Here is a 24,855-nt window from a genome sequence, read left to right as displayed (position 1 = left end):
ACAGAGTGGGGGAGAAGTGCCTCACCTGCAATATTGGGGCACTTTTGGGCACAATATCGGATAGATATTAAGCCATTAGAGACTGTCCATGAAGATGGTGAAGGGCCTTGAGGGGAAGCCTTATGAGGAGTGGCTGAGGTCACTCGGTCTCTTCAGCTGGAGAAGAGAGTGAGAGGAGACCTCACTGAACTTACAACTTCCTTGTGAGAGGAGAACAAGGCACTGGTGTCTTCTCTGTGGGGACAAGTGACAGGACCTGAGGGAATGGCCTGAAGTTGTGTCAGGGCAGGTTTAGGTTGGACATTAGAAAAAGGGTTTTTACCCAGAGGGTGGTTGGGCACTGAACAGGCTCCCCAGGGAACTGTTCACAGCACCAAGCCCTACAGAGTTCCAGAAGCATTTGGATGATACTCTCAGGCACATGCTGTGACTCTTGGGGATGGTCCTTTGCAGGGCCAGGAGCTGGACTCAATGATCCTTGTTGTTCTCTTCCAACTCAGAATATTCTGTGATTCTGTGAACGAATCCTTGTCAGAGTGACATTTTATTACTGGTATGTGGTGCTGATCTAAACTACATCATTGAGAGTGTAGATTTGGATTACTGTGTTCACAGAAGTATGCTGATGTCATGAAGAGCTGGAGAGGAATGCTCTGAGAAACAGCTGCTAAGGAGGAAATTTCCTGACTCTTCTATCCCACCATGTCGATGGGTTTGTAACCAGCTGATATTTAAGGTCCCTTCCAGCCTGAGAAGTAGCCCTGTATAAATTGCATTAGGTACAGGCAGAGTTTGTCCAGCCCTCCAGATGGCTTTTATTTCATTTACTATTGAGTTTTGTTATATTAATGTCACTGCTAAGCTATCCCTCTGCTCATCAGCACTCTTGCACGGCAAAGGCATTTCTAACTGTTTCACTTCTCAATCCTGAAAATTTGGAATGTGACCCAAAGCAGTTTTCCATACTCTGCCAGCACTGGGCAGCCCCTCCCATTGAGCTGTGACATGTCTTCTGGGTCAGCTTCCCCAGGCTGGGCACATCAGTGCATCTCTCCATGTGGGCTGTGCACTGTGGCTGTGCTGGTGGATAACGTGTCCCCTCCAGGTGCAGCTGAGTGGGGCTGGTGCACAGGGCAGTGATGCTGTGCTGGGGGTCATGTTCTCAGGGCTTTCCTGGAGATGGCAGAAGGTATCTGCAGTGTGGTTTGCTGGGGCTGCCTTGTTTTGTGTGGTGCTGACATTGGCAAGATGCTGGTTTTGCCTGCTGTGTGTTGTGGTATGTGAGGTTGTGAGGGATGATGTTGCCTGGGATGTAGGGAATCAGATGGGTCTTCCAGGGTCTTCTTGTGAAATCAATTGGAACTGTCCTGTTAAAGGAGGAAGTGCACAAGCAACATGAAGGAGAGAAGGGAGGTGTGTTGGTGCCTGTCATATCAAGGCCTTTCAGGGGGGAAATGTGTCCAGATGAGATTTTTAAGATGTACCTCAGGTCCTGAGCTGGTGAGAGAAATGACCAATTCAGGTTCTGCTCAGTTCATGCTGGAACTATGTCATGTTTAGAGGACCTGCTGTGGAGGTTGGACCTTGGGCAGCTGCCAGCCCCCTCCCCAGCTGCTCCTTCCAACTCACCCATACACAGGGCAGGGCTGAAAAATAGGATGGAAAAGCTCATGGCTTGAGATAAAGGCAGGGAGATCACTCACCAATTATTGTCATGGAGAAGACTGACTTGACTTGGGGAAAAATGAATTGAATTTATTGCCTATTGAAAATAGAGTGGGTTGATGAGGAACAAACACAAAGCTAGAACCCTTGTGTCCATCCCCCATTCAACCCAGGCTCAACTTCACTCTTTCACTTCCAGCTTTTCCACCTCCTCCCCCACAGCAGCACAAGGGAAAGCAGAATGGGGATTGCAGTCTGTTCATAATGAGTTTTCTCCCCTACTCCTTCCTCCTCTAACTGCTCCCCTGATCCAGCACAAAACCCACTTTCCCAGGTGTTCTACTGAGCCAGACTCCACTCAAAAGAGTCGATCTCATCTACAAGTAAAAGTAGAGCAGGAGAGCAGTCACACAGAGCAGGGCAATCCTGTTCTGGAAGAAGTGGGGCAGAGAAGACCCTCAGGGCTGGTGTGGGCAGTGGGCTCTGCACCCACCTGTGCCATCCATGGCCATTCCTGCATCACTGTTTGTGTGTCAGTGACCACCTGTGGAGAGTGACAGGGATCAACGTGTTCACACATCAGTTATCAGCCACTGCCAGACAGTGATACAGCTCATCATATTACACTAAACAGGGCCACAGCAGCAAGACATGTAAACTAAAACACAGGTGAACCTGTTGTTTAGTTCAGTCTTTTCAATCAGCAATTGCCAAAGCATTTGTGGCAGGTTTGCAGTGTCATTATTGCCCTTTTGCATCCAGCCCATGTATCAGTTTTGCATATTTTTCTGTCACATTAAGAGCATAAGAGTTTGGCAGAAGATTAAGTCCCTTGCATTCCTACTGGTTCTCAGAAATCAAAGGCCTGGGGTTTGGCTGGGCTTAATGAAAGTAAGAACTTTCATGATCACGGATTAAGAAATAGTGCATTTTATTGCAGAAAAACAAGTTTGGAATTGCCATTGATAAATGCAGTTACTGGATTAGCACAAATATGTTTAAAAAAAAAAAAAGGACAACACTTGATAATTCATTAAGCTTTACCATCAGTTAAGCCTAAAAACCTGACTTCACCAGGGCACAATGTGACAGAGCTGGGGGAGCAAATCTTACCAAAGAGGCATCCCTGCTTTTGGGGCAGAGAGCGAAGCAATCCCATTGACCTGTCTACAGAGTGGGGTCATATTGTCATCCTCTGCCATGGAGGATTTCAAATGCCAAATTTATACTTTTGGGAGAAGTGGAGGTGAGAGTCAAGTCCTGAATGGTAGGGACCAGGCATCTTATATACAAATGAGTGTTATCAAGAGTTTTGATTAGAAATAGCCTTGCACAAGGGCTGAACAGAGCAGCATTAGTATCACTCCATCATCTGCCTGGCTCAGGCAGAGGTCAGGGGCCTCTGCTGGATAATCTCTCACCCCCTCAGCAGATTATCATGCACACATTGGTACCTTCAGCATATATCTCAGGGATTTATGCCTCGTTCCTACAGTCAGGGCTAACTGACTTTGTTAATTACAATAATAGAACTCAAAGGTTTATCTAAATCAAATCACAATAATAATTTTTTGAACACACAATAATTTAGTTCAATAAATATGAATGAAGTTTGCTTAAATTAGATGAGAAAGAGAGAACATCTATATCATCTCCTATACCTGGAATGTTCCTTTAGAGATTAAATGACCTGGTTTCATTAGAGATTAAATGACATGTTGATCTTAAGGGAAAGATCAACATTTTCCAAAGGCTCCATCCAGCTTTTCTTGCAGTTCCTACCTCATGCAAAGCTTCCTACAAAGCAGAATTCTTAGCAGTGTGTTTTCCAGTTTGGGATTGCTGAAAATCAGAATAAGGGAATGAACACCTGGAAAAGCATACACATACATGTATACAAGAAGCATCATGGCATTTTCATTCTTCATTGAATAAATTAGAGTCAAGATCAAACATATAAAGTTGATGCTGTACATTATGAAGAAGGAGAGAATAGATTTCATGGCTTTGATGTGGGCATCCATGCTGAGGTCCTTCATGGAGTTTATCTGCATGTTGCGTTTGTGTCTCCAGAGGGAAAAGAGAAGGAGAAGGGCAGACCAGATGACTGCTGTGAATGAAGTGGCATATCCAAAACCAATGATAAAATAATGAGGCAAAAAATGTTCTTCTGTGCTGATACTTGCTTTCCACATCCTTCCTTTACTGGTGAAATTGAGGTTTCTACAAAAAGATTTATCAATAGCATCGTAGACAATGATTCCGATAACCAGGGAGAAAAGCACTGACCCCAACAAGAGGCAGGGCACAATCCTGTCAATTTTTCCTTTCAGGTAGATGAAGAAGGTGTTCCTGAAATTGGCAATTTTTATGCAGTAAAAGACACAAAGACAGGCTGAAACCCACAAGGCGGAAAAATTTAGAAAGCTCTGAGAACTCCCAACAAGTTCAAATATGGGATGAACATGAAGATAATTGGGATAAAGTAGTGAGAGAAAGTAATATACCCATGAGATGCACAAAAACCAAAACCGGGAGCATCCCAAGACCAGCAAGATCTTCTCATTAGAGTTCAAGGTTTTCCTTTTGATCCAGGACATGCAAATCACAGAAACAATGAAAGCATTTATCCACATGCCAGCAAACGTCTCAAGGGTGACAATGGCCACACCTGTGGCAGCATATGAAGTGACATTGAATTGCTCTGGAGAGAGACAAGCTTCCATCCTGGGAGCTGGGAGCAGTGCTGTGCTGGACAAGGGGGCTGTTGCACCAATGCCAAACACAGGTCAGCGTCTGCTGTTGCCTGAGTGTCAGGTCTGGAAAGAGGAGCTTTATAGAGCTGCTGGTGGGGGGATTTTGGTGCCGCTGGTCTTGAGAGCAGGGCAGGTGCAGGGATGTAAATGTGCTGGGTATCCCCTTACCTGGTGTCAGTGTCAGTGTGCAGGATTTGCATGTTGGTTCAGGAGGGCTGTGTTGGGTGGCACAAAGAGTGGAGATGTTTTTGTGCAGAGGACAGGGTTGTGATTTTGTGGGTGACACATGTTTGATCCCTGTGAGGATTTAGGATGTGGGTTCTTCTGTCCCCTGCCCACTAGCAATGCTCTTGGTGAGCAGGGTGTGCTCTCAGCAGAGCACAGTCAGGGGAGTCACTGTGCTCTTTTATCCAGGAGTCCAGGAGTTACAAATTTTATCGGAGCTGCTGTAACTGGAATTCCTTTTAATCCTTCACAGGCATTGAAATCCATGTGAGTTTCCCCCATGGTAATGCCTGAAGATTAAGTGAAGAGCCATAAAGTGAGAAGGCACTGAAAGGAAAGCTGGAAGCAACCCCCTGCAGCACTGCAGGCTGGGGCAAAGTGGTTTGCAAGCTGCCTGTTGAAAAAGGCCCTGGGGGTTCTGGTTGGCAATGGCTGAACATGAGGCAGCGTGTGCCCAGGTGGCCAAGAAGGCCAATGGCACCTGGCCTGTGTCAGCAACAGTGTGGCAGCAGGACCAGGGCAGTGACCGTCCCCCTGTGCAGGGCATTGGTGAGACCTCAGCTCAAATCCTGGGTTCAGTTTTGGGCCCCTCATGACAAGAAAAACATTGAGATGCTGGGTGAGTCCAGAGAAGGGCAATGGAGCTGGGGAAGGGTCTGGAGCACAAATGTGATGAGGAACAGCTGAGGGAGCTGGAGTGGCTCAGCCTGGAGGAAAGGAGGTGCAGGGGGAACTTTATTGATCTCTGCAACTGCCTGAAAGGATGTTGTAGCCAAGTGTGTTCTCTCAGGCCACAAGGACAAAACAAGAGGCAACAAAGTCCAGATGAACCAGGGGGATTTACCTTGGATATTGGGAAAAATTGCTTCACTGAAGAGCTGTTCAGGCATTTTTGCAGCCTTCCAGTGCATGCACATGATAGCCTGGGGTCTTGGCTCCATGCCTGGGGCTCCTGCCATTTCCTGCCACCCAGAGCACAACCTGCAGCTCATACTGTAGCTGCACACTGAGCTATCTCCACTGAACATATTCCTCAACTATTTCAGGTACAGATAACCTACTGTGGACGGTTGACCTTGGGCAGCTGTCAGACACCCACCCAGTTGCTCCCGCTCTCCCACTTTGCCTAAAGGTGTGGTGGAAAATATGATTCAAAAAGTCATGGGTTGATGTAAATAGAGGGGTATTGCTCACCAGTTACTGTCACCGACAAAACAGACTCAACTGGGGAAAAACGAATTGAATTTATTGCCATTTGAAAATAAAGTGATGAGGAACAAAGACTAAACTAGAACCCGTTGCCTCAACCTCCCATTCATTCCAGGCTCAAGTTCACTCCTTCATTCCCAGAGTCTCTACCTCCTCTCCTGCAGCAATGCAGGGGGACAACAGATGGGGTCTGCACTCAGATCATAATGAGCTGTCTCCACTCCTTCCTCCTCACGCTTTTATCCTGCTCCAGTGTGGGTCCGTGCCATGGGCTACAGTTCTTCAGGATAAGGTGGTTCCAGAGTGGCCTCTGCATGGGCTGCAATCATTCAGGATACACCCACCACACCTTCTCTGCCAGGGGGTCATCCATGGGCTGAAGGATCTCAGCTGCTTCATGGACTTCTGTGGACTGCAGAGGCACAGCTGCCTCACCGTGGTCCACTCCATAGGCTGCAGGGGAATGTCCACTCTGGCACCTGGAGCAACCCCCCCCTTTTCCTTCCCTGTCTGCTTCAGGACTGTTTCCCACATTGTTCTTCACTCCACACTGCCCAGCCGTATTTCTCCCTTTTCTGAAATATATTTTCACAGAGGAGCCACAACCATCACTGATGGGCTGAGCTGTGTCCTATGCTTTGTCCACTGGAGTGCCCGTATCTGCCTTTCCCTGGCACAGCCTGGACAGCCCTGCCCTTGCCTCACTGAGACCCCCATGCACCCCCAGCTGCCAGCACCTGGCCCGAGCCCCCCGTACATCTGCCCGTGGGTCAGTGCCAGTTGAAAGCAGGACTTTATTCCACGCTGCACGATGCTCACAAACAAGGAAAAGCAGAGCAGGAGAGCAGTCACACAGAGCAGGGCAATCGTGTTCTGGCAGGAAATGGGGCAGAGAGGTCACACAGGGCTGGTGTGACAGTGGCCTCTGCACCCACCTGTGCTCCCCACAGCCATTCCTGCATCACTGTTTGTGTGTCAGTGACCACCTGTGGAGAGTGACAGGGATCAACATGTTCACACATCAGTTATCAGCCACTGCCAGACAGTGATACAGATCCTAATATTACACAGTTATCATCCAGTGACAGAGACATCTCATCATATGACACTGGAACAGAAATGTAGACCATAATTGAAATAAACCTGTTGTTTAGCTCAGTTGTTACAATCAGCAAATGGCAAAGCATTTATGGCAGTTTTGCAGAATTGCAGCCAATCCATGAGTACAAGGTCTAAATGACTTTGTTATTGGCAACAATTCAGCTCCAAGAACAACCAAAATAAATGAGAATAATAATTTATTTAACTCATAAAAATATTAAATCAAAGAATTTTAATGACGTATTCTTAACCTCAAAGATGAACATCTACACTGCTGGGAGTGTTGCATTAGAGATCAATTGACTTGTTTTCTACAGAGAAATATCAGCATTTTGTAAGGGCTCTGGGTTTTGTTACAGTTCCCTCTTGAGGAAAACTTTGCACTTCCCACAGGGCAGAATCCCTAGCAGTCTCTTTTCCAGGTTGGGATTACTGAAAATCGGAACAAGGGAATGAAAACCTGGAAAAGTGTATTGAATTAAGAAAATTAAAAATATCGCATCACTTTCATTCCTCATTGAATAAATTAGAATCAAGATCAAACATATAAAGTTGATGCTGTACATTATGAAGAAGGAGAGAATAGATTTCATGGCTTTGATGTGGGCATCCATGCTGAGGTCCTTCGTGGAGTTTGTCTGCATGTTGCGTTTGTGTCTCCAGAGGGAAAAGAGAAGGAGAATGGCAGAGGTGATGACTGCTGTGAAGGAAGTGGCATGTCCAAAGCCAATGATAAAATAATAAGGCAAAAAATGTTGATCTATTCTGATACTTGCTTTTGAAATCCTTCCTTGGCAGGTGAAATTGAGGTTCTGGCTGAGCGCTTTATCTGTGATGTTGTAGACAGTAATTCCCATGACCAGGGAGAAAAGCACCGATCCCAACAAGAGGCAGGGCACAATCCTGTCAATTTTTCCTTTCAGGTAGATGAAGAAGCTGTTCCTGAAATTGGCAATTTTTATGCAGTAAAAGACACAAAGAGAAGCAGAAAGCCACAAGTTGGAACACTTAAAAAAGCTCTGAGCACTATCAAGTAACTGAAATATGGGATGAACATAAAGGTGATTGGGATAAAATATTAAAAAAATGGAATATACCCATGAGATGCACAAAAACCAAAACCGGGAGCATCCCAAGACCAGCAAGATCTTCTCATTAGAGTTCAAGGTTTTCCTTTTGACCCAAACCATGCAAATCACAGAAACAATGAAAGCATTTATCCACATGCCAGCAAATGTCTCGAGGGTGACAATGGCCACAGCTGTGGCAGCGTATGAGGTGACATTGGATTGCTCTGGAGAGTGACAAGCTTCCATCCTGGGAGCTGGGAGCAGTGCTGTGCTGGACAAGGGGGCTGTTGCACCAATGCCAAACACAGGTCAGCGTCTGCTGTTGCCTGAGTGTCAGGTCTGGAAAGAGGAGCTTTATAGAGCTGCTGGTGGGGGGGATTTTGGTGCCGCTCGTCTTGAGAGCAGGGCAGGTGCAGGGATGTAAATGTGCTGGGTATCCCCTTACCTGGTGTCAGTGTCAGTGTGCAGGATTTGCATGTTGGTTCAGGAGGGCTGTGTTGGGTGGCACAAAGAGTGGAGATGTTTTTGTGCAGAGGACAGTGTGGTGATTCTGTGACTGACCCTTGTTTGATCCTTGTCAGGCTTCAGGATCTGGATTCTTTTGTCCCTTGGCCACCTACAATGAGCAAGTTAGTTTTGCATGCAGCCATTCAAAAATATTATTTCTTTTGATAATGGTTGATGTTAGGCAGAGCATTGCCTCGAGAGAATTTTCATTTCCTCATACTGCCTGTTCTCTTCTTTATGCTTTGCTTTGAGTTTCTTGTGCTTTTATTAACAGAAGAGAAAATGTGTTGTAAGGTTGGATGGTTTTTTGCTAGTTTATTATTTTCTTACTTTATTTCTTCATCTCTCCATTAGTATATGAGAAGAATAGAAGTAATTTCTATTACAACAGGTCTGAAGATGAAATGTCTGTGCTGGGACTGTGTTTGCACAGGCACACTAAATGAAAGTGTTACACCAGCCAGACCGTGCCGTGGCTGGGGTTTAGACTCAGCTCTGTTTGAGGAATCTGACAATTTAAAACTAATATAAGGGTATAAATTAGAGTCTCAATGCTGGGTTTTCAATGAATAGAATGTGTGGCTCATGTCCTTGAAGTACAAGGATTTGGTTTTAATGCAAGTCCATCCCCTACAGGCACCACTCAAGAAGGGGAAGGAATCTCCCAGACTTTGTATCTACCAGCCCATGTGCATATTTTGGATGTCCCTGTGCATCTCAAATGGCACCTGAGCTCTCTGTTTCTGCATCTGGGTGGACACGTGTATGTGGGATCTGAGAGACATGGCCGAACCCTCTCCATAATCCTTGTCTTTCTCCTTTATTGTAGAAAATCCCAGATGGTTAGCCTTGGTTTGCTAACTACTTAGGCTCTTAGATGCCCAGTTTATTCTGGGCAAATCCATTCCATCCATAACTCAACTTCAATGCTCAGAAGGTCATAATTGTTTCAGGACACAATCCTGGGAAAGAGAATAAAAATCTCCTCTGGGCAGGTGTTATGAACTTGTTATGGAAATGTTAATTCAACCTCAAATCCTGCTTAGGCACAGAAGGAGGGCTTCCATGTTCTAAAGTGGCATTAGTTATTTATTTACTAATTTCTGGGGAGTTGCTGTTTAAAGAGATGGATTGGTAGTTAGGCAGTCTGATAGACTGTGTTTGGAAAAGGGGATAGCACAGTGGTTGAGAAGTTGCTCTGGCCTAAATGGTTGTTTTTTCTCATTTCATGGATAGGGAGGAAGCTTTTTGAAGGTGATATTATGAGAAATGCACACCTTGGCCTTGGGCATGAGGTAAAACGTCCCCCTGAGCTGCCTGAGCTGGTGACATAAAGAAACAATTGAGGTTCTGCTCTGTTCATGCTGCTGCTGAGGAAACTTTCCTGTCTCCCCATCCAGGAGGCACTCTGGCAGTCCCACCTCTCCAGCAGAGACTTTCACTGCTGGGAATGAAACCCCTTTGCAGGGGGCAGCTCCTGTGAGCCCCCGGGTGCCCCACTTGAGCCCCTACATACACCACACCCCCTGAGTCAGACCAGGTTTCCTTACCAGCTGCACACTGGGTTTCCCACAGCAGAGTCTCAGACGTCTGGATCTTTAAAGCAATTTAATCATGACACAGTAACAGAGAAGAGCTTGAGCTTGGTGCCTCTGAGAAGGGACTCTCAGCTTGGGGTTTTGTACCCTTCCAGTGTATGCACATGCTGTTTTGGGGACTTCCTTCTGAATCATTTGCTCCTGCTGTGTCTCTGCGTGTCCGGTCACCTGGCTGGTGCCACAGGTCCCTGGGCCCTTTGTTGTGCAAGATACTGGCACCATGCCTGGGGCTCCCTCCATTTCCACACAACCTGCAGCTCTCACTGCAGTTGCACACTGAGCTGTCTGCACTGAATGTGTTTCTCAACACTGGTCTACTTCACGTTTAGAGGCCCTGTGATGGTGGGTTGACTGTGAGCAGCTGTCAGACCCTCAAGCCAGATGCTCCTTCACTCTCACTCCACAACAGGGCAGGGGTGGAAAATAGGATGGAAAAGCTCATGTGTCAAGATAAAGACAGGGAGATGACTCACCAATTACTGTCACAGACAAACCAGACTTGACTTGGCAAAAATCAGTTGAATTTATTGCCTATTGAAAAGGGAGTAGGAGGAAGAGGAACAAACACAAAACTAGAACAGCCTGTCTCCACCCCCCAGTCATCCCAGGCTCAACTTAACTCATTCTCAGATTCTCTACCTCCTCATCCCTGCCAGCAGTACAGGGAGATGGGGAATGGGGGTTACAGTCAGCTCATAACAAGTTGTTTGCTTCAGTCCTTCCTCACTCTTCCCCTGCTCAAGTGTGGGTCTCTTCCATGGGCTGCAGTCCATCAGGATAAACTGGTTCCACTGTGAGCTCTCCGTGAGCTGCAAGAGCTCCAGGAGCTGCAATCATTCACCCACCCCAGCTACTCTGTGTGGGGTCATCCAAGGGCTGAAGGTGGATCTCTGTTCCACTGTGGACCTCCATGGGGTTCAAGGAGCACAGCTGCCCCTCCATGGTCCTCTCCATGGGCTGTAAGGGAATCGCTTCTCCAGCACATGAAGCAACTCCTCTTTGTCCTTCCCTGTTGCTGTTTGCTGCAGGACTGTTTCTCACAATTTTCCTCACTCCACACTGCCAGGTCTGTTTTGGCCCTTTCTTCAATATATCCTTCCAGAAGAGCCATGAGCATTTGCTGATGGGCTGAGCTGTGTCCTGTGGGGGGTCCTTGGGAAAAACGCCTTCAAGTGGCTTTCCCTGGTACAGGGCAGCCCTGTCCTTACCTCACTGAGACCCCCACAGACCCCCAGCTGCCAGCACCTGGCCCGAGCCCCCTGTACATCTGCCCGTGGGTCAGTGCCAGTTGAAAGCAGGACTTTATTCCACGCTGCACGATGCACACAAACAAGGAAAAGCAGAGCAGGAGAGCAGTCACAGAGAGCAGGGCAATTGTGTTCTGGCAAGAAGTGGGGCAGAGAGGACACTCAGGGCTGGTGTGGGCAGTGGGCTCTGCACCCACCTGTGCCCCCCACGGCCATTCCTGCATCACTGTTTGTGTGTCAGTGACCACCTGTGGAGAGTGACAGGGATCAACGTGTTCACACATCAGTTATCAGCCACTGCCAGACAGTGATACAGCTCATCATGTTACACTAGGATAGGGCCACAGCAGCAAGACCTTCAAACCGAAATCGAAATAAAGCTGTTGTTTAGTTCAGTCTTTTCAATCAACAGATGATGAAGCATTTGTGGCAGGTTTGCAGTATTGTTATTGCCCTTTTGCAGCCAGTCAGTGTATACAAGATCTGAATGACTTTGCTATTGACAGTAATTTAGTTCTGGAAACTACCTAAATTAAATGAGAATAATAATATACCTAAATCACAGTAATATTATTTCAAAGACTTTGAATGATATATTCTGAACATCTGTATCATCTACATTGGCTGGAGAGTTGCACTGGAAATTAATGGATTTGTTTGCTATAACCAAATATCAACATTTTGCAAAGGGTCCAGCTTTTGTTACAATGTCTACTTCATGCAAAACCTGCATTTCATACAGGATAGAATCTTTAGCAGTGTTTTTTCCAGTTTGGGATTGCTGAAAATCACAATAAGGGAATGAAAACCCGGAAAAGCATGCTGAAATACGTAAAAAAGAAAGACCATGTGATTTTGGCTCTTCATTGCATAAATCAGTGTCAAGATCAAAAATACAAAGTTGATGCTGTACATTATGAAGAAGGAGAGAATAGATTTCATGGCTTTGATGTGGGCATCCATGCTGAGGTCCTTCGTGGAGTTTGTCTGCATGTTGCGTTTGTGTCTCCAGAGGGAAAAGAGAAGGAGAAGGGCAGAAAACATGACTGCTATGAACAAAATGGCATATCCAAAACTAATGATAAAATAACGTGGAAAAAAATGTTCTTCTGTGCTGATACTTGCTTTCCAAATACATCCTTGGCAGGTGAAATTGAGCTTTTTACATAAAACTTCATCAGTAATATCGTAGACAATTATTCCGATAACCAGGGAGAAAAGCACTGACCCCAACAAGAGCCAGGGCACCATCCTGTCAATTTTTACTTTCAGGTAGATGAAGAAGGTGTTCCTGAAATTGGCAATTTTTATACAATAAAAGACACAAAGACAGGCTGAAACCCAAGAGTTGGAATAATTTAGAAAGCTCTGAGCACTCTCAATGAGTTGAAATATGGGATGAACATGAAGATAATTGGTGTAAATTAGTGAGAGAAAGTAATATACCCAAGAGATGCACAAAAACCAAAACCTGGAGCACCCCAAAGCCATCAAGATCTTCTCATTAGAGTTCAAGGTTTTCCTTTTGATCCAGGACATGCAAATCACAGAAACAATGAAAGCATTTATCCACATGCCAGCAAACGTCTCAAAGGTGACAATAGACACAGCTAAGGCAGCATATGTGGTGACATTGGATTGCTCCGGAGGGTGACAAGCTTCCATCCTGAGAGCTGGGAGCAGTGCTGTGCTGGACAAGGGGGCTGTTGCACCAATGCCAAACACAGGTCAGCGTCTGCTGTTGCCTGAGTGTCAGGTCTGGAAAGAGGAGCTTTATAGAGCTGCTGGTGGGGGGGATTTTGGTGCCGCTGGTCTTGAGAGCAGGGCAGGTGCAGGGATGTAAATGTGCTGGGTATCCCCTTACCTGGTGTCAGTGTCAGTGTGCAGGATTTGCATGTTGGTTCAGGAAGGCTGTGTTGGGTGGCACAAAGAGTGGAGATGTTTTTGTGCAGAGGACAGTGTTGTGATTTTGTGGGTGACCCTTGTTTGATCCCCATGAGGATTTAGGATCCGGATTCTTCTGTCCCCTGGCCACCAGTGATCCTCTTGGTGAGCAGGGTGTGCTCTCAGCAGAGCACAGTCAGGGGAGTCACTGTGCTCTTTTATCCAAGACTCCAGGAGCTACAAATTTTATCTGAGCTGCTGTAACTGGAATTCCTTTTAATCCTTCACAGGCATTGAAATCCATGTGACTTTTCCCCATGGTAATGCCTGAAGATTAAGTGAAGAGCCACAAAGTGAGGAGACACTGAAAGGAAAGCTGGATCTTTTTTCCGGGGTTAGGTTTAAACATATGCAGGAAAAGGGTAAAATTGATCATGAGGTGCATTGAGTGCCCTTGGACTCTGCCTTAGTACAGGATCTTGCACACTGGGGTCACAGGTACCAACAAGATCTTGGCTGATGTTGTAATCCAGGAAAATTCTAATCACGGAAAATAGCTCTAGTGCTACAAGAAACGACAAAGAGCATTTTCTGTCTTCAGAATGATGATGCCCTTGTTTTCTGGGATACATAAATGCAATCACTATATCATGCCAATATTCTTATCACATGCTTCTATTTGCATGTTTTTGTAAAGGGCTTTGTTACAGCACTGACACATGGAAAGCTTTATAAGAAGGCCTGGAGATCATTGCAACAGCAAAACATGGTGCCTGCCACATATTCCCATGAAATCCAGACAGTTTGTAAGCTTATAATACAGGTTCTAGTCAGATCTTCAGCACCCTTTATTTTTTGTATTGCCAAGAAAATATGAATGTCCTTGGTTTGGATGCAGTCATGCAAAACTATAGTTTCTTTTGATACTTGATGATGTTGCTGGAGGGCCCAACTAGAACTTGATTTGGCCATTGCCATAAGGGATCACAGGAATTGTTTTTACAAGTCCACCAGCAAGCAAAGGAGGGCCCAGTAGAATCTGCATCCTCTATTGGATGTGAGGTGAAACATTGCCAGAAAGGATGAGAAGACTGAGGTACTTAATGCCTTCTGTGCCTCAGTCTTTAACAACAGTCAGAGCAGTTGTCCTCAGGGTACTGAACACCCTGAGCTGGAAGACAGAGACAAGGAGCAGAAGGAAGTCCCTGTAAACCTGGGGGCAGCTGCTGTGCCACCTACACACTCTCAGGTCTATGATGCAAGATGGGATCCACCCAAGGACACTGAGAATTTTCCTTTCCTGGCTTGGCCTGTTCTGTGCTCTCTGCTCTGGTGTGTTGTACTTTGGAGAGGTGCCCTGTTCAGTGGGTAAGAAACTGTCTGGATGGTCGGGCCCAGAGTGGTGGTGAATGGAGATGCATCCAGCTGGTGGCCAATCAGCAGTGGTGTTTCCCATTGCTCAGTTTTGGGACCAGCTCTGTTTAACATCTTTATCAATGACCTGGACAAGGGGATCGAGTTCACCCTTAGCCAGGAGATACCAAGTGGTGTGGGACTGTTGATGTGTGGGAGGGCAGGAAGGCTGAGCAAAAGGGATGTGGAGAGGCTGGATCAATTGACTGAGGCCAATAGAGTGTGAGGTTTGACAAGGCCAAGTGCAGGGTCTTGCAGTTGGGTCCCAACAACCCCCTGCAGCACTGCAGGCTGGGGCAGAGTGGTTGGCAAGCTGCCTGTTGAAAAAGGCCCTGGGGGTGCTGGTTGTCAGTGGCTGAACATGAGGCAGTGTGTGCCCAGGTGGCCAAGAAGGCCAATGGCACCTGGCCTGTGTCAGCAACAGTGTGGCAGCAGGACCAGGGCAGTGACCGTCCCCCTGTGCTGGGCACTGGTGAGGCCTCAGCTCAAATCCTGGGTTCAGTTTTGGGCCCCTCATGACAAGAAAAACATTGAGATGCTGGAGTGAGTCCAGTGAAGGGCAATGGAGCTGGGGAAGAGTTTGGAGCACAAATCTGATGAGGAACAGCTGAGAGAGCTGGAGGGGCTCAGCCTGGAGGAAAGGAGGTGCAGGGGGAACTTTATTGCTCTCTGCAACTGCCTGAAAGGATGTTGTAGCCAAGTGTGTTCTCTCAGGCCACAAGGACAAAACAAGAGGCAACAAAGTCCAGATGAACCAGGGGGATTTATTTTGGATATTGGGAAAAATTGCTTCACTGAAGGTGCTTTCAGACATTTTTGCAGCCTTCCAGTGCCTACACATGATAGCCTGGGGTCTTGGCTCCATGCCTGGGGCTCCTGCCATTTTCTGCCACCCAGAGCACAACCTGCAGCTCTCACTGTAGCTGCACACTGAGCTGTCTGCACTGAACATATTCCTCAACTATTTCATGTACAGATAACCTGCTGTGGAGGGTTGACCTTGGGCAGCTGTCAGACACCCACCCAGTTGCTCCCACTCTCCCACATTGCATAAAGGTGTGGTGGAAAATATGATTCAAAAAGTCATGGGTCGATATAAATACAGGGATATTGCTCAGCAGTTACTGTCACCGACAAAACAGACTCAATTAGGGAAAAATTAATTGAATTTATTGCCATTTGCAAATAGAGTAAAGCGATGAGGAACGAAGACTAAACTAGAACCTTTTGCCTCAACCCCCCATTCATTCCAGGCTCAAGTTCACTCCTTCATTCCCAGAGTACCTCCTCCTCCACAGCAATGCAGGGGGACAGAAAATGGGGTCTGTACTCAGATCATAATGAGCTGTCTCCACTCCTTCCTCCTCACACTCGTCTCCTGTTCCAGTGTGGGTCTGTGCCATGGGCTGCAGTTCTTCAGGATAAGGTGGTTCCAGAGTGGCCTCTGCATGGGCTGCAATGGTTCAGGATACACCCACCACACCTTCTCTGCCATGGGGTCATCCATGGGCTGAAGGATCTCAGCTGCTTCCTGGACTTCTGTGGACTGCAGGGCCACAGCTGCCTCACCGTGGTCCTCTCCATAGGCTGCAGGAGAATGTCCAGTCTGGTACCTGGAACAACCCCCCCTCTTCCTTCCCTGTCCCTGTTTGCTTCAGGACTGTTTCCCACATTGTTCTTCACTCCACACTGCCCAGCCGTATTTCTCCCCTTTCTGAAATATATTTTCACAGAGGAACCACAACCATCGCTGATGGGCTGAGCTGTGTCCTATGCTTTGTCCACTGGAGTGCCCGTATCTGCCTTTCCCTGGCACAGCCTGGACAGCCCTGCCCTTGCCTCACTGAGACCCCCATGCACCCCCAGCTGCCAGCACCTGGCCCGAGCCCCCTGTACATCTGCCCGTGGGTCAGTGCCAGTTGAAAGCAGGACTTTATTCCACGCTGCACGATGCACACAAACAAGGAAAAGCAGAGCAGGAGAGCAGTCACACAGAGCAGGGCAATTGTGCTCTGGCAGGAAATGGGGCAGAGAGGTCACACAGGGCTGGTGTGGGCAGTGGGCTCTGCACCCACCTGTGCCCCCCACGGCCATTCCTGCATCACTGTTTGTGTGTCAGTGACCACCTGTGGAGAGTGACAGGGATCAACATGTTCACACATCAGTTATCAGCCACAGCCAGACAGTGATACAGGTCCTAATATTACACAGTTCTCAACCAGTGACAGAGACATCTCATCATATGACAGTGGAACAGAAATGTAAACCAAAATTGAAATAAACCTGTTGTTTAGCTCAGTTGTTACAGTCAGTGAATGCCAAAGCATTTTTGGCAGGTTTGCAGAATTGTTTTTGCTCTTTTGCAGCCAGTCCATGTGTACAAGGTCTAAATGACTTTGTTATTGGCAACAATTCAGCTCTAAGAACTATCAAAATTAAATGAGAATAATAATTTATTTAACTCATAATAATGTTAAATCAAAGAGTTTTAATGACATATTCTTAACCTTGAAGATGAACACCTCTATCATCTACACTGCCGGGAATGTTGCATTAGAAATAAATTGACTTGTTTTCTACAGAGAAATATCAGCATTTTGTAACTGCTCCAGGTTTTGTTACAGTTCCCTCTTGAGGAAAACTTTGCACTTCCCACAGGGCAGAATCCCTAGCAGTCTGTTTTCCAGGTTGGGATTACTGAAAATCAGAACAAGGGAATGAAAACCTGGAGAAGTGTATTGAATTAAGTAAGTTAAAAATATCGCATCACTTTCATTCTTCATTGAATAAATGAGAGTCAAGATCAAACATATAAAGTTGATGCTGGACATTATGAAGAAGGAGAAAATGGATTTCATGGCTTTGATGTGGGCATCCATGCTGAGGTCCTTCGTGGAGTTTGTCTGCATGTTGCGTTTGTGTCTCCAGAGGGAAAAGAGAAGGAGAATGGCAGACAAGATGACTGCTGTGAATGAGGTAGCATATCCAAAGCCCAACATAAAATAATGAGGCAAAACATGTTGATCTATTCTGATACTTAATTTCCAAATCCTTCCTTGGCAGGTGAAATTGAGGTTGTTACTGAGTGCTTTATCCATGATGTTGTAGACAGTGATTCCGATAACCAGGGAGAAAAGCACTGACCCCAGCAAGAGCCAGGGCACAATCCTGTCAATTTTTCCTTTCAGGTAGATGAAGAAGCTGTTCCTGAAATTGGCAATTTTTATGCAATAAAAGACACAAAGAGAAGCAGAAAACCACAAGTTGGAACAATTAAAAAAGCTCCGAGCACTATTAAGTAGCTGAAATATGGGGTGAACATAAAGGTGATTGGGATAAATTAGTGATAGAAAGGAATATACCCATGAGATGCACAAAAACCAAAACCTGGAGGATCCCGGAAACAGCAAGATCTTCTCATTAGAGTTCAAGATTTTCTTTCTGATCCAGGCCATGCAAATCACAGAAACAATGAAAGCATTTATCCACATGCCAGCAAATGTCTCAAGGGTGACAATGGCCACACCTGTGGCAGCGTATGAAGTAGCATTGGATTGCTCTGGAGAGTGACAAGCTTCCATCCTGGGAGCTGGGAGCAGTGCTGTGCTGGACAAGGGGCTGTTGCACCAATGCCAAACACAGGTCAGCGTCTGCTGTTGCCTGAGTGTCAGGTCTGGAAAGAGGAGCTTTATAGAGCTGCTGGTGGGGGGATTTTGGTGCCGCTGGTCTTGAGAGCAGGGCAGGTGCAGGGATGTAAATGTGCTGGGTATCCCCTTACCTGGTGTCAGTGTCAGTGTGCAGGATTTGCATGTTGGTTCAGGAAGGCTGTGTTGGGTGACACAAAGAGTGGAGATGTTTTTGTGCAGAGGACAGTGTTGTGGTTGTATGACTTATCCTTGTTTGATCCCTGTTGGGTTTCAAGACTGGTTTCTTCTGTCCCTTGGTCACCCATAAGGCTCCCACAGAGTGGGGGTGAAGTGCCTCACCTGCAATATTGGGGCAGTTTTGGGCACCACTCTATCAGATAGATATTAAGCCATTAGAGACTGTCCATGAGATGGTGAAGGGCCTTGAGGGGAAGCCTTATGAGGAGTGGCTGAGGTCACTCGGTCTGTTCAACTGGAGAAGAGAGTGAGGGGAGACCTCATTGAAGTTACAACTTCCTTGTGAGAGGACAAGGGGGAGCAGGCTCTGCATTGGTGTCTTCTCTGTGGGGACAAGTGACAGGACCTGAGGGAACGGCCTGAAGCTGTGTCAGGGCAGGTTTGGGTTGGACATTAGAAAAAGGATTTTTACCCAGAGGGTGGTTGGGCACTGCACAGGCTCCCCAGGGAAGTGTTCACAGCACCAAGCCCTACAGAGTTCAGGAAGCATTTGGATGATACTCTCAGGCACATCCTGTGGCTCTTGGGGATTGTCCTGTGCAGGGCCAGGAGCATGATCCTTGTTGGTCCCTTCCAACTCAGAATATTCTGTGATTCTGTGAACAAATCCTTGTCAGAGTGACATTTTCTTACTGGTATGTGGTGCTGATCTAAACTACATCATCGAGAGTGTAGATTTGGATTACTGTGTTCACAGAAGTATGCTGATGTCATGAAGAGCTGGAGAGGAATGCTCTGAGAAACAGCTGCTAAGGAGGAAATTTCCTGACTCTTCTATCCCACCATGTCAATAGGTTTGTAACCAGCTGATATTTCAGGTCCCTTCCAGCCTGAGAAGTAGCCCTGTATAGATTGCATTAGGTACAGGCAGAGTTTGTCCAGCCCTCCAGATGGCTTTTATTTCATTTACTATTGAGTTTTGTTATATTAATGTCACTCCTGAGCTGTCCCTCTGCTCATCAGCACTCTTGCACGGCAAAGGCATTTCTAACTGTTTCACTTCTCAATCCTGAAAATTTGGAATGTGACCCAAAGCAGTTTTCCATACTCTGCCAGCACTGGGCAGCCCCTCCCATTGAGCTGTGACATGTCTTCTGGGTCAGCTTCCCCAGGCTGGGCATATCAGTGCATCTCTCCATGTGGGCTGTGCACTGTGGCTGTGCTGGTGGATAACGTGTCCCCTCCAGGTGCAGCTGAGTGGGGCTGGTGCACAGGGCAGTGATGCTGTGCTGGGGGTCATGTTCTCAGGGCTTTCCTGGAGATGGCAGAAGGTATCTGCAGTGTGGTTTGCTGGGGCTGCCTTGTTTTGTGTGGTGCTGACATTGGCAAGATGCTGGTTTTGCCTGCTGTGTGTTGTGGTATGTGAGGTTGTGAGGGATGATGTTGCCTGGGATGTAGGGAATCAGATGGGTCTTCCAGGGTCTTCTTGTGAAATCAATTGGAACTGTCCTGTTAAAGGAGGAAGTGCACAAGCAACATGAGGGAGAGATGGGAGGTGTGTTGGTGCCTGTCCTTTCAAGGCCTTTCAGTGGGGAGATGTGTCCAGATGAGATTTTTAAGATCTACCTCAGGTCCTGAACTGGTGAGAGAAATGACCAATTCAGGTTCTGCTCAGTTCATGCTGGAACTATTTCATGTTTAGAGGACCTGCTGTGGAGGTTGGACCTTGGGCAGCTGCCAGCCCCCTCCCCAGCTGCTCCTTCCAACTCACCCATACACAGGGCAGGGCTGAAAAATAGGATGGAAAAGCTCATGGCTTGAGATAAAGGCAGGGAGATCACTCACCAATTATTGTCATGGAGAAGACTGACTTGACTTGGGGAAAATGAATTGAATTTATTGCCTATTGAAAGTAGAGTAGGATGATGAGGAACAAACACAAAGCTAGAACCCTTGTGTTCACCCCCCATTCAACCCAGGCTCAACTTCACTCTTTCATTTCCAGCTTTTCCACTTCCTCCCCCACAGCAGCACAAGGGAAAGCAGAATGGGGATTGCAGTCTGTTCATAATGAGTTTTCTCCCCCACTCCTTCCTTTTCTCACTGCTCCCCTGATCCTGCACAAAACCCACTTTCCCGGGTGTTCTACTGAGCCAGACTCCACTCAAAAGAGTCAATCTCACCTACAAGTAAAAGCAGAGCAGGAGAGCAGTCACACAGAGCAGGGCAATCGTGTTCTTGCAGGAAGTGGGGCAGAGAGGACCTTCAGGGCTGGTGTGGGCAGTGGGCTCTGCACCCACCTGTGCCCCCCACAGCCATTCCTGCATCACTGTTTGTGTGTCAGTGACCACCTGTGGAGAGTGACAGGGATCAACATGTTCACACATCAGTTATCAACCACTGCCAGACAGTGATACAGCTCATCATATTACACAAGAACAGGGCTACAGCAGCAAGAATTGTAAACAAAACACAGGTCCTCAGAGTTCAAAGGCCCTGGGTGTGGCTGGGCTTAATTTCTGATTTTAGCCTTCAGCACTGTAAATCTCATCACATTCAGTAAGAACTTTCATGATCACAGATCCAGAAATAGTGCATTTTATTGCAGAAATACAAGTTTGGAATTGCCATTGATAAATGCAGTTACTGGATTACCACTAAATATTTTTTTTTAAAAAAAAGAGCAACACTTGGTAATTCATTGAGCTTTACCATCAGTTGAGCCTAAAAACCCAATTTCACCAGGGCACAATGTGACAGAGCTGGAGGAGCAAATCTTACCAAAGAGGCATCCCTGCTTTTGGGGCATAGAGAGAAGCAATCCCATTGACCCATCTACAGAGTGGGGTCATATTGTCATCCTCTGCCATGGAGGATTTCAAATACCAAATTTATACTTTTGGGAGAAGTGGTGGTGATACTGAAGTCCTGAATGTATACAAAAAGTCCATTTTGGATACAAATGAGTGTTATCAAGAGTTTTTATTAGAAAGAGCCTTGCACAAGGGCTGAACAGAGCAGTGTTAATATCACTCCATCATCTGCCTGGCTCAGGCAGAAGTCAGGGGCCTCTGCTGGATAATCTCTCCAGCAGATTATCATGCACACATTGATTCCTCCACCACATAGCTCAGGGATTTATGCCTCATTCCTACAGTCAGGACTAACTGACTTTGTTAATTACAATAATAGAACTCAAAGGTTTATCTAAATCAAATCACAATAATCATTTTTTAACACACAATAATTTACTTCAGTAAATGTGAATGATGTTTTCTTTAATTAGATCAGGAAGAGTGAACATCTATATCATCTACTATGATGAAAGTTCCTTTAGAGATTAAATGACCTGGTTTCATTAGAGATTAAATGCTCTGTTGATCTTAAGGGAAAGATCAACATTTTCCAAAGGCTCCAGCATTTCTTGCAGTTCCTACCTCATGCAAAGCTTCATACAAGACAGAATCCTTAGCAGTGTGTTTTCCAGTTTGGGATTGCTGAAAATCAGAATCAGGGAATGAACACCCGGAAAGGCGTGCAGATATGTGAATACAAGAAACATCATGGCATTTTCATTCTTAGCAGAATAAATTATCGTCAAGATCAAACATATAAAGTTGATGCTGTACATTACGAAGAAGGAGAGAATGGATTTCATGGCTTTGATGTGGGCATCCATGCTGAGGTCCTTCATGGAGTTTGTCTGCATGTTGCGTTTGTGTCTCCAGAGGGAAAAGAGAAGGAGAAGGGCAGAGGTGATGACTGCCAGGAATGAAGCAGTATATCCGAAGCCAGTGATGAAAGAAATATGGAACAAATGTTTCTCCATTTTGATACTTTCTTCCCAAAAATTTCCTGGACAGGTGAAATTGCGGTCCTTACTGTGCAGTTTTTCAGCGATATCATAGGCAAGGACACTGATAGCCAAGGCTAAAAGCACAGACCCCAACAGGAGGCATGGCACAATCCTTTCAATTTTTACTTTCAAGTAGATGAAGAAGTTGTTCCTGAAATTGGCAATTTTTATGCAATAAAAAACACAAAGACATGCTGAAACCCACAAGCTGAAATAATTAAGAAAGGTATAAGTAGATAAAATTAGTTGAAGTGTGGGGTGAACATGAAGGTGTTTGGGATAAATTACTGAAAGGAGGGAATTTACCCATGAGATGCACAAAAACCAAGACCTGGAGCATCCCAAAACCAACAAGATCTTCTCATTAGAGTTCAAGGTTTTCCTTTTGAACCAAGCCATGAAAATCACAGAAACAATGAAAGCATTTATCCACATGCCAGCAAATGCCTCAAGGGTGACAATGGCCACAGTCATGGCAGCATATGAAGTGACATTGAATTGCTCTGGAGAGTGACAAGCTTCCATCCTGGGAGCTGGGAGCAGTGCTGTGCTGGACAAGGGGGCTGTTGCACCAGTGCCAAACACAGGTCAGCGTCTGCTGTTGCCTGAGTGTCAGGTCTGGAAAGAGGAGCTTTATAGAGCTGCTGGTGGGGGGGATTTTGGTGCCGCTGGTCTTGAGAGCAGGGCAGGTGCAGGGATGTAAATGTAGATGTAAATGTAAATGTGCAGGGTATCAGTGTCACTCTTCAGTATTTGAATGTTGGTTTAGGAGGGCCGTGTTGGGTGGCAGAAACAGCGGAGATGTTTTTGTGCAGTGGACAGTGTTGTGATTTTCTGAGTACCCATGTTTGATTCATGTCAGGCTTCAGGATCTGGTTCTTCTGTCACTTGGTCACCTATGGTGCTCATGCAGAGCAGGGGTTGTGCTCACCAAAGCACCATCAGGGGAATGCAGTGTGAGTAATGAAGTCCAGGAACCCTAATCTGGAGGTCATACATGTTGATCTCCTTTACCCTTTGTGCCCTATCTCTTCCTAACAGTCTCAGCTCAGTACAGGCCAAGAGGACATGCAAATATTTTAAAATGTTCAGAGCATTATCCTTGTTCTCATCTAACTTTAGGCACTATTTTAATTTTTGAGCAATTTAGGAGAAAAAACAAATAGTTAATTGGTGTTAAAATCATATGTATCTCTTCTGTTTTTACTGGTCTTGAGCTCAAAGTTGACAATATGTGAGATTATGTTATAACATGCAATAAAATTTCCCAGCAGTACCTGAGCAATGCCCTGGAAGTCCAAAAGCCTCCTTGTTTATTTCAGCTATCAGCTATCTCAGCTGTCTAAACTACTGGTTTATCTAACAAAAGATATTATCTCTCCCTATGCCCTCTGCCAAAATTACTCCAGTCAGGGAATTTTGCTAACAGTCTCCTGCTCTTTTATCCAGGTAGATATATTTTATATATGCTCCTATTTTTAATGCACACTTATTCGTTCTTTTTATCTAGAATTATAGGTATGTAAAATGCTATAAAAGCAGAACAACTGCTGTTGTTATCTTGTGCTGTGTGTTTCAGATCTGAATGCTGAAGTTGTTAACCTGGATGCTTTTGACAAGTTCAGTCTTGTGCTGCTTTCAAATCCTATGAAGTGGAACAAACTCACCTGAATTTTGAGAAGCTGAGTGGGTAATTTTTTATTAACAACGTAGTTGGTATCACTTTGATATGATAGTTTCTCCAGCTCAGGAGACATTTGTTTTCATTCTTGCTCGTATGAAGGACATAAATACCTGAGCCACATTTCTGCCTCAGAGTTTATTTGTTTTACAATGGAGTCAAAACCAGTGCACACAGATTAGCAAAAGGTATTATCTGCATTTAGTGACACCATTTAATGCCTGTGTCTAGGAATCCAGGGTAGATCTGCCACTGGGTGTGAGAATAATGATGCACAGCAATTTTGGGCACTTCATACAAGGCAGTGTATGAGGCTCTAAGGCACCTGCTGTACTTTCTGTGGTCTCATGTTCTGCTACTTGGTTGAGCCCAGAGTGGAAGAGTAATAGCATTTCCCATCACCAACTTCTTTACAGGAACTGCAGCCAGTTTAAGATCGTACATGCACTGCCCTCCAGGGAGAACAAAATGAAACTAGTGCTGGAGCACCTCTGCTGTGGAGACAGGCTGAGAGAGCTGGGCTTGTTCAGCTTGGAGACAGGAGGATTCCAGGGAGACCTTAGAGCCCTTCCAGTGCCTAACAGGGGTACAAGAGAGCCCTTATATATGAGAGTAAATATATGCCCTCAGAATGACTTATCTTTAGATGTCTTTTATATGTTCTTGGGTTATTTTAAAGTTAAGGGGACTAAAACCAAAATGTTTTTCAGACTGCTCTGATTTTTCTTCAATTTTTTGTTCCTTTCTCACATCCACTGCTGCACATCTGCAAATATAGCCTTTGTGATGTGTTTTGACTCTCTTTACTCACCTGTGGAA

At 45.9% G+C, this 24,855-nt stretch overlaps 5 protein-coding genes across 5 annotated transcripts; all 5 read right to left on the bottom strand.

The window, feature by feature from the left end:
- Positions 1-3,443: 3,443 nt before the first annotated feature.
- LOC135410650 (taste receptor type 2 member 9-like) lies at positions 3,444-4,770 on the bottom strand. Its single transcript, XM_064647365.1, has one exon. It carries the CDS (start codon positions 4,389-4,391, stop codon positions 3,444-3,446), a length of 948 nt encoding a protein of 315 aa, XP_064503435.1. The 5' UTR covers positions 4,392-4,770.
- A 2,539-nt stretch (positions 4,771-7,309) lies between these two features.
- LOC135410705 (taste receptor type 2 member 9-like) lies at positions 7,310-8,374 on the bottom strand. Its single transcript, XM_064647414.1, has one exon. It carries the CDS (start codon positions 8,270-8,272, stop codon positions 7,310-7,312), a length of 963 nt encoding a protein of 320 aa, XP_064503484.1. The 5' UTR covers positions 8,273-8,374.
- A 3,715-nt stretch (positions 8,375-12,089) lies between these two features.
- On the bottom strand, positions 12,090-13,049 carry LOC135410649 (taste receptor type 2 member 9-like). The gene has a single exon (XM_064647363.1). The coding sequence runs from the start codon at positions 13,041-13,043 to the stop codon at positions 12,090-12,092; it is 954 nt and encodes a 317-aa protein (XP_064503433.1). The 5' UTR covers positions 13,044-13,049.
- Positions 13,050-17,293: 4,244 nt separating this feature from the next.
- Positions 17,294-18,490, bottom strand: LOC135410704 (taste receptor type 2 member 40-like). Its single transcript, XM_064647413.1, has one exon. It carries the CDS (start codon positions 18,254-18,256, stop codon positions 17,294-17,296), a length of 963 nt encoding a protein of 320 aa, XP_064503483.1. The 5' UTR covers positions 18,257-18,490.
- Positions 18,491-21,853: 3,363 nt separating this feature from the next.
- Positions 21,854-22,921, bottom strand: LOC135410648 (taste receptor type 2 member 117-like). The gene has a single exon (XM_064647362.1). It carries the CDS (start codon positions 22,878-22,880, stop codon positions 21,933-21,935), a length of 948 nt encoding a protein of 315 aa, XP_064503432.1. The 5' UTR covers positions 22,881-22,921; the 3' UTR covers positions 21,854-21,932.
- Between the last annotated feature and the right edge of the window lie 1,934 nt (positions 22,922-24,855).

This window comes from Pseudopipra pipra, chromosome 3 (genome assembly GCF_036250125.1).
Source record: "Pseudopipra pipra isolate bDixPip1 chromosome 3, bDixPip1.hap1, whole genome shotgun sequence".
Lineage (NCBI taxonomy): Eukaryota > Metazoa > Chordata > Aves > Passeriformes > Pipridae > Pseudopipra > Pseudopipra pipra.
Note: the sequence above shows the minus strand (reverse complement) of the source record. Positions and strands in the feature narration are given on the sequence as shown.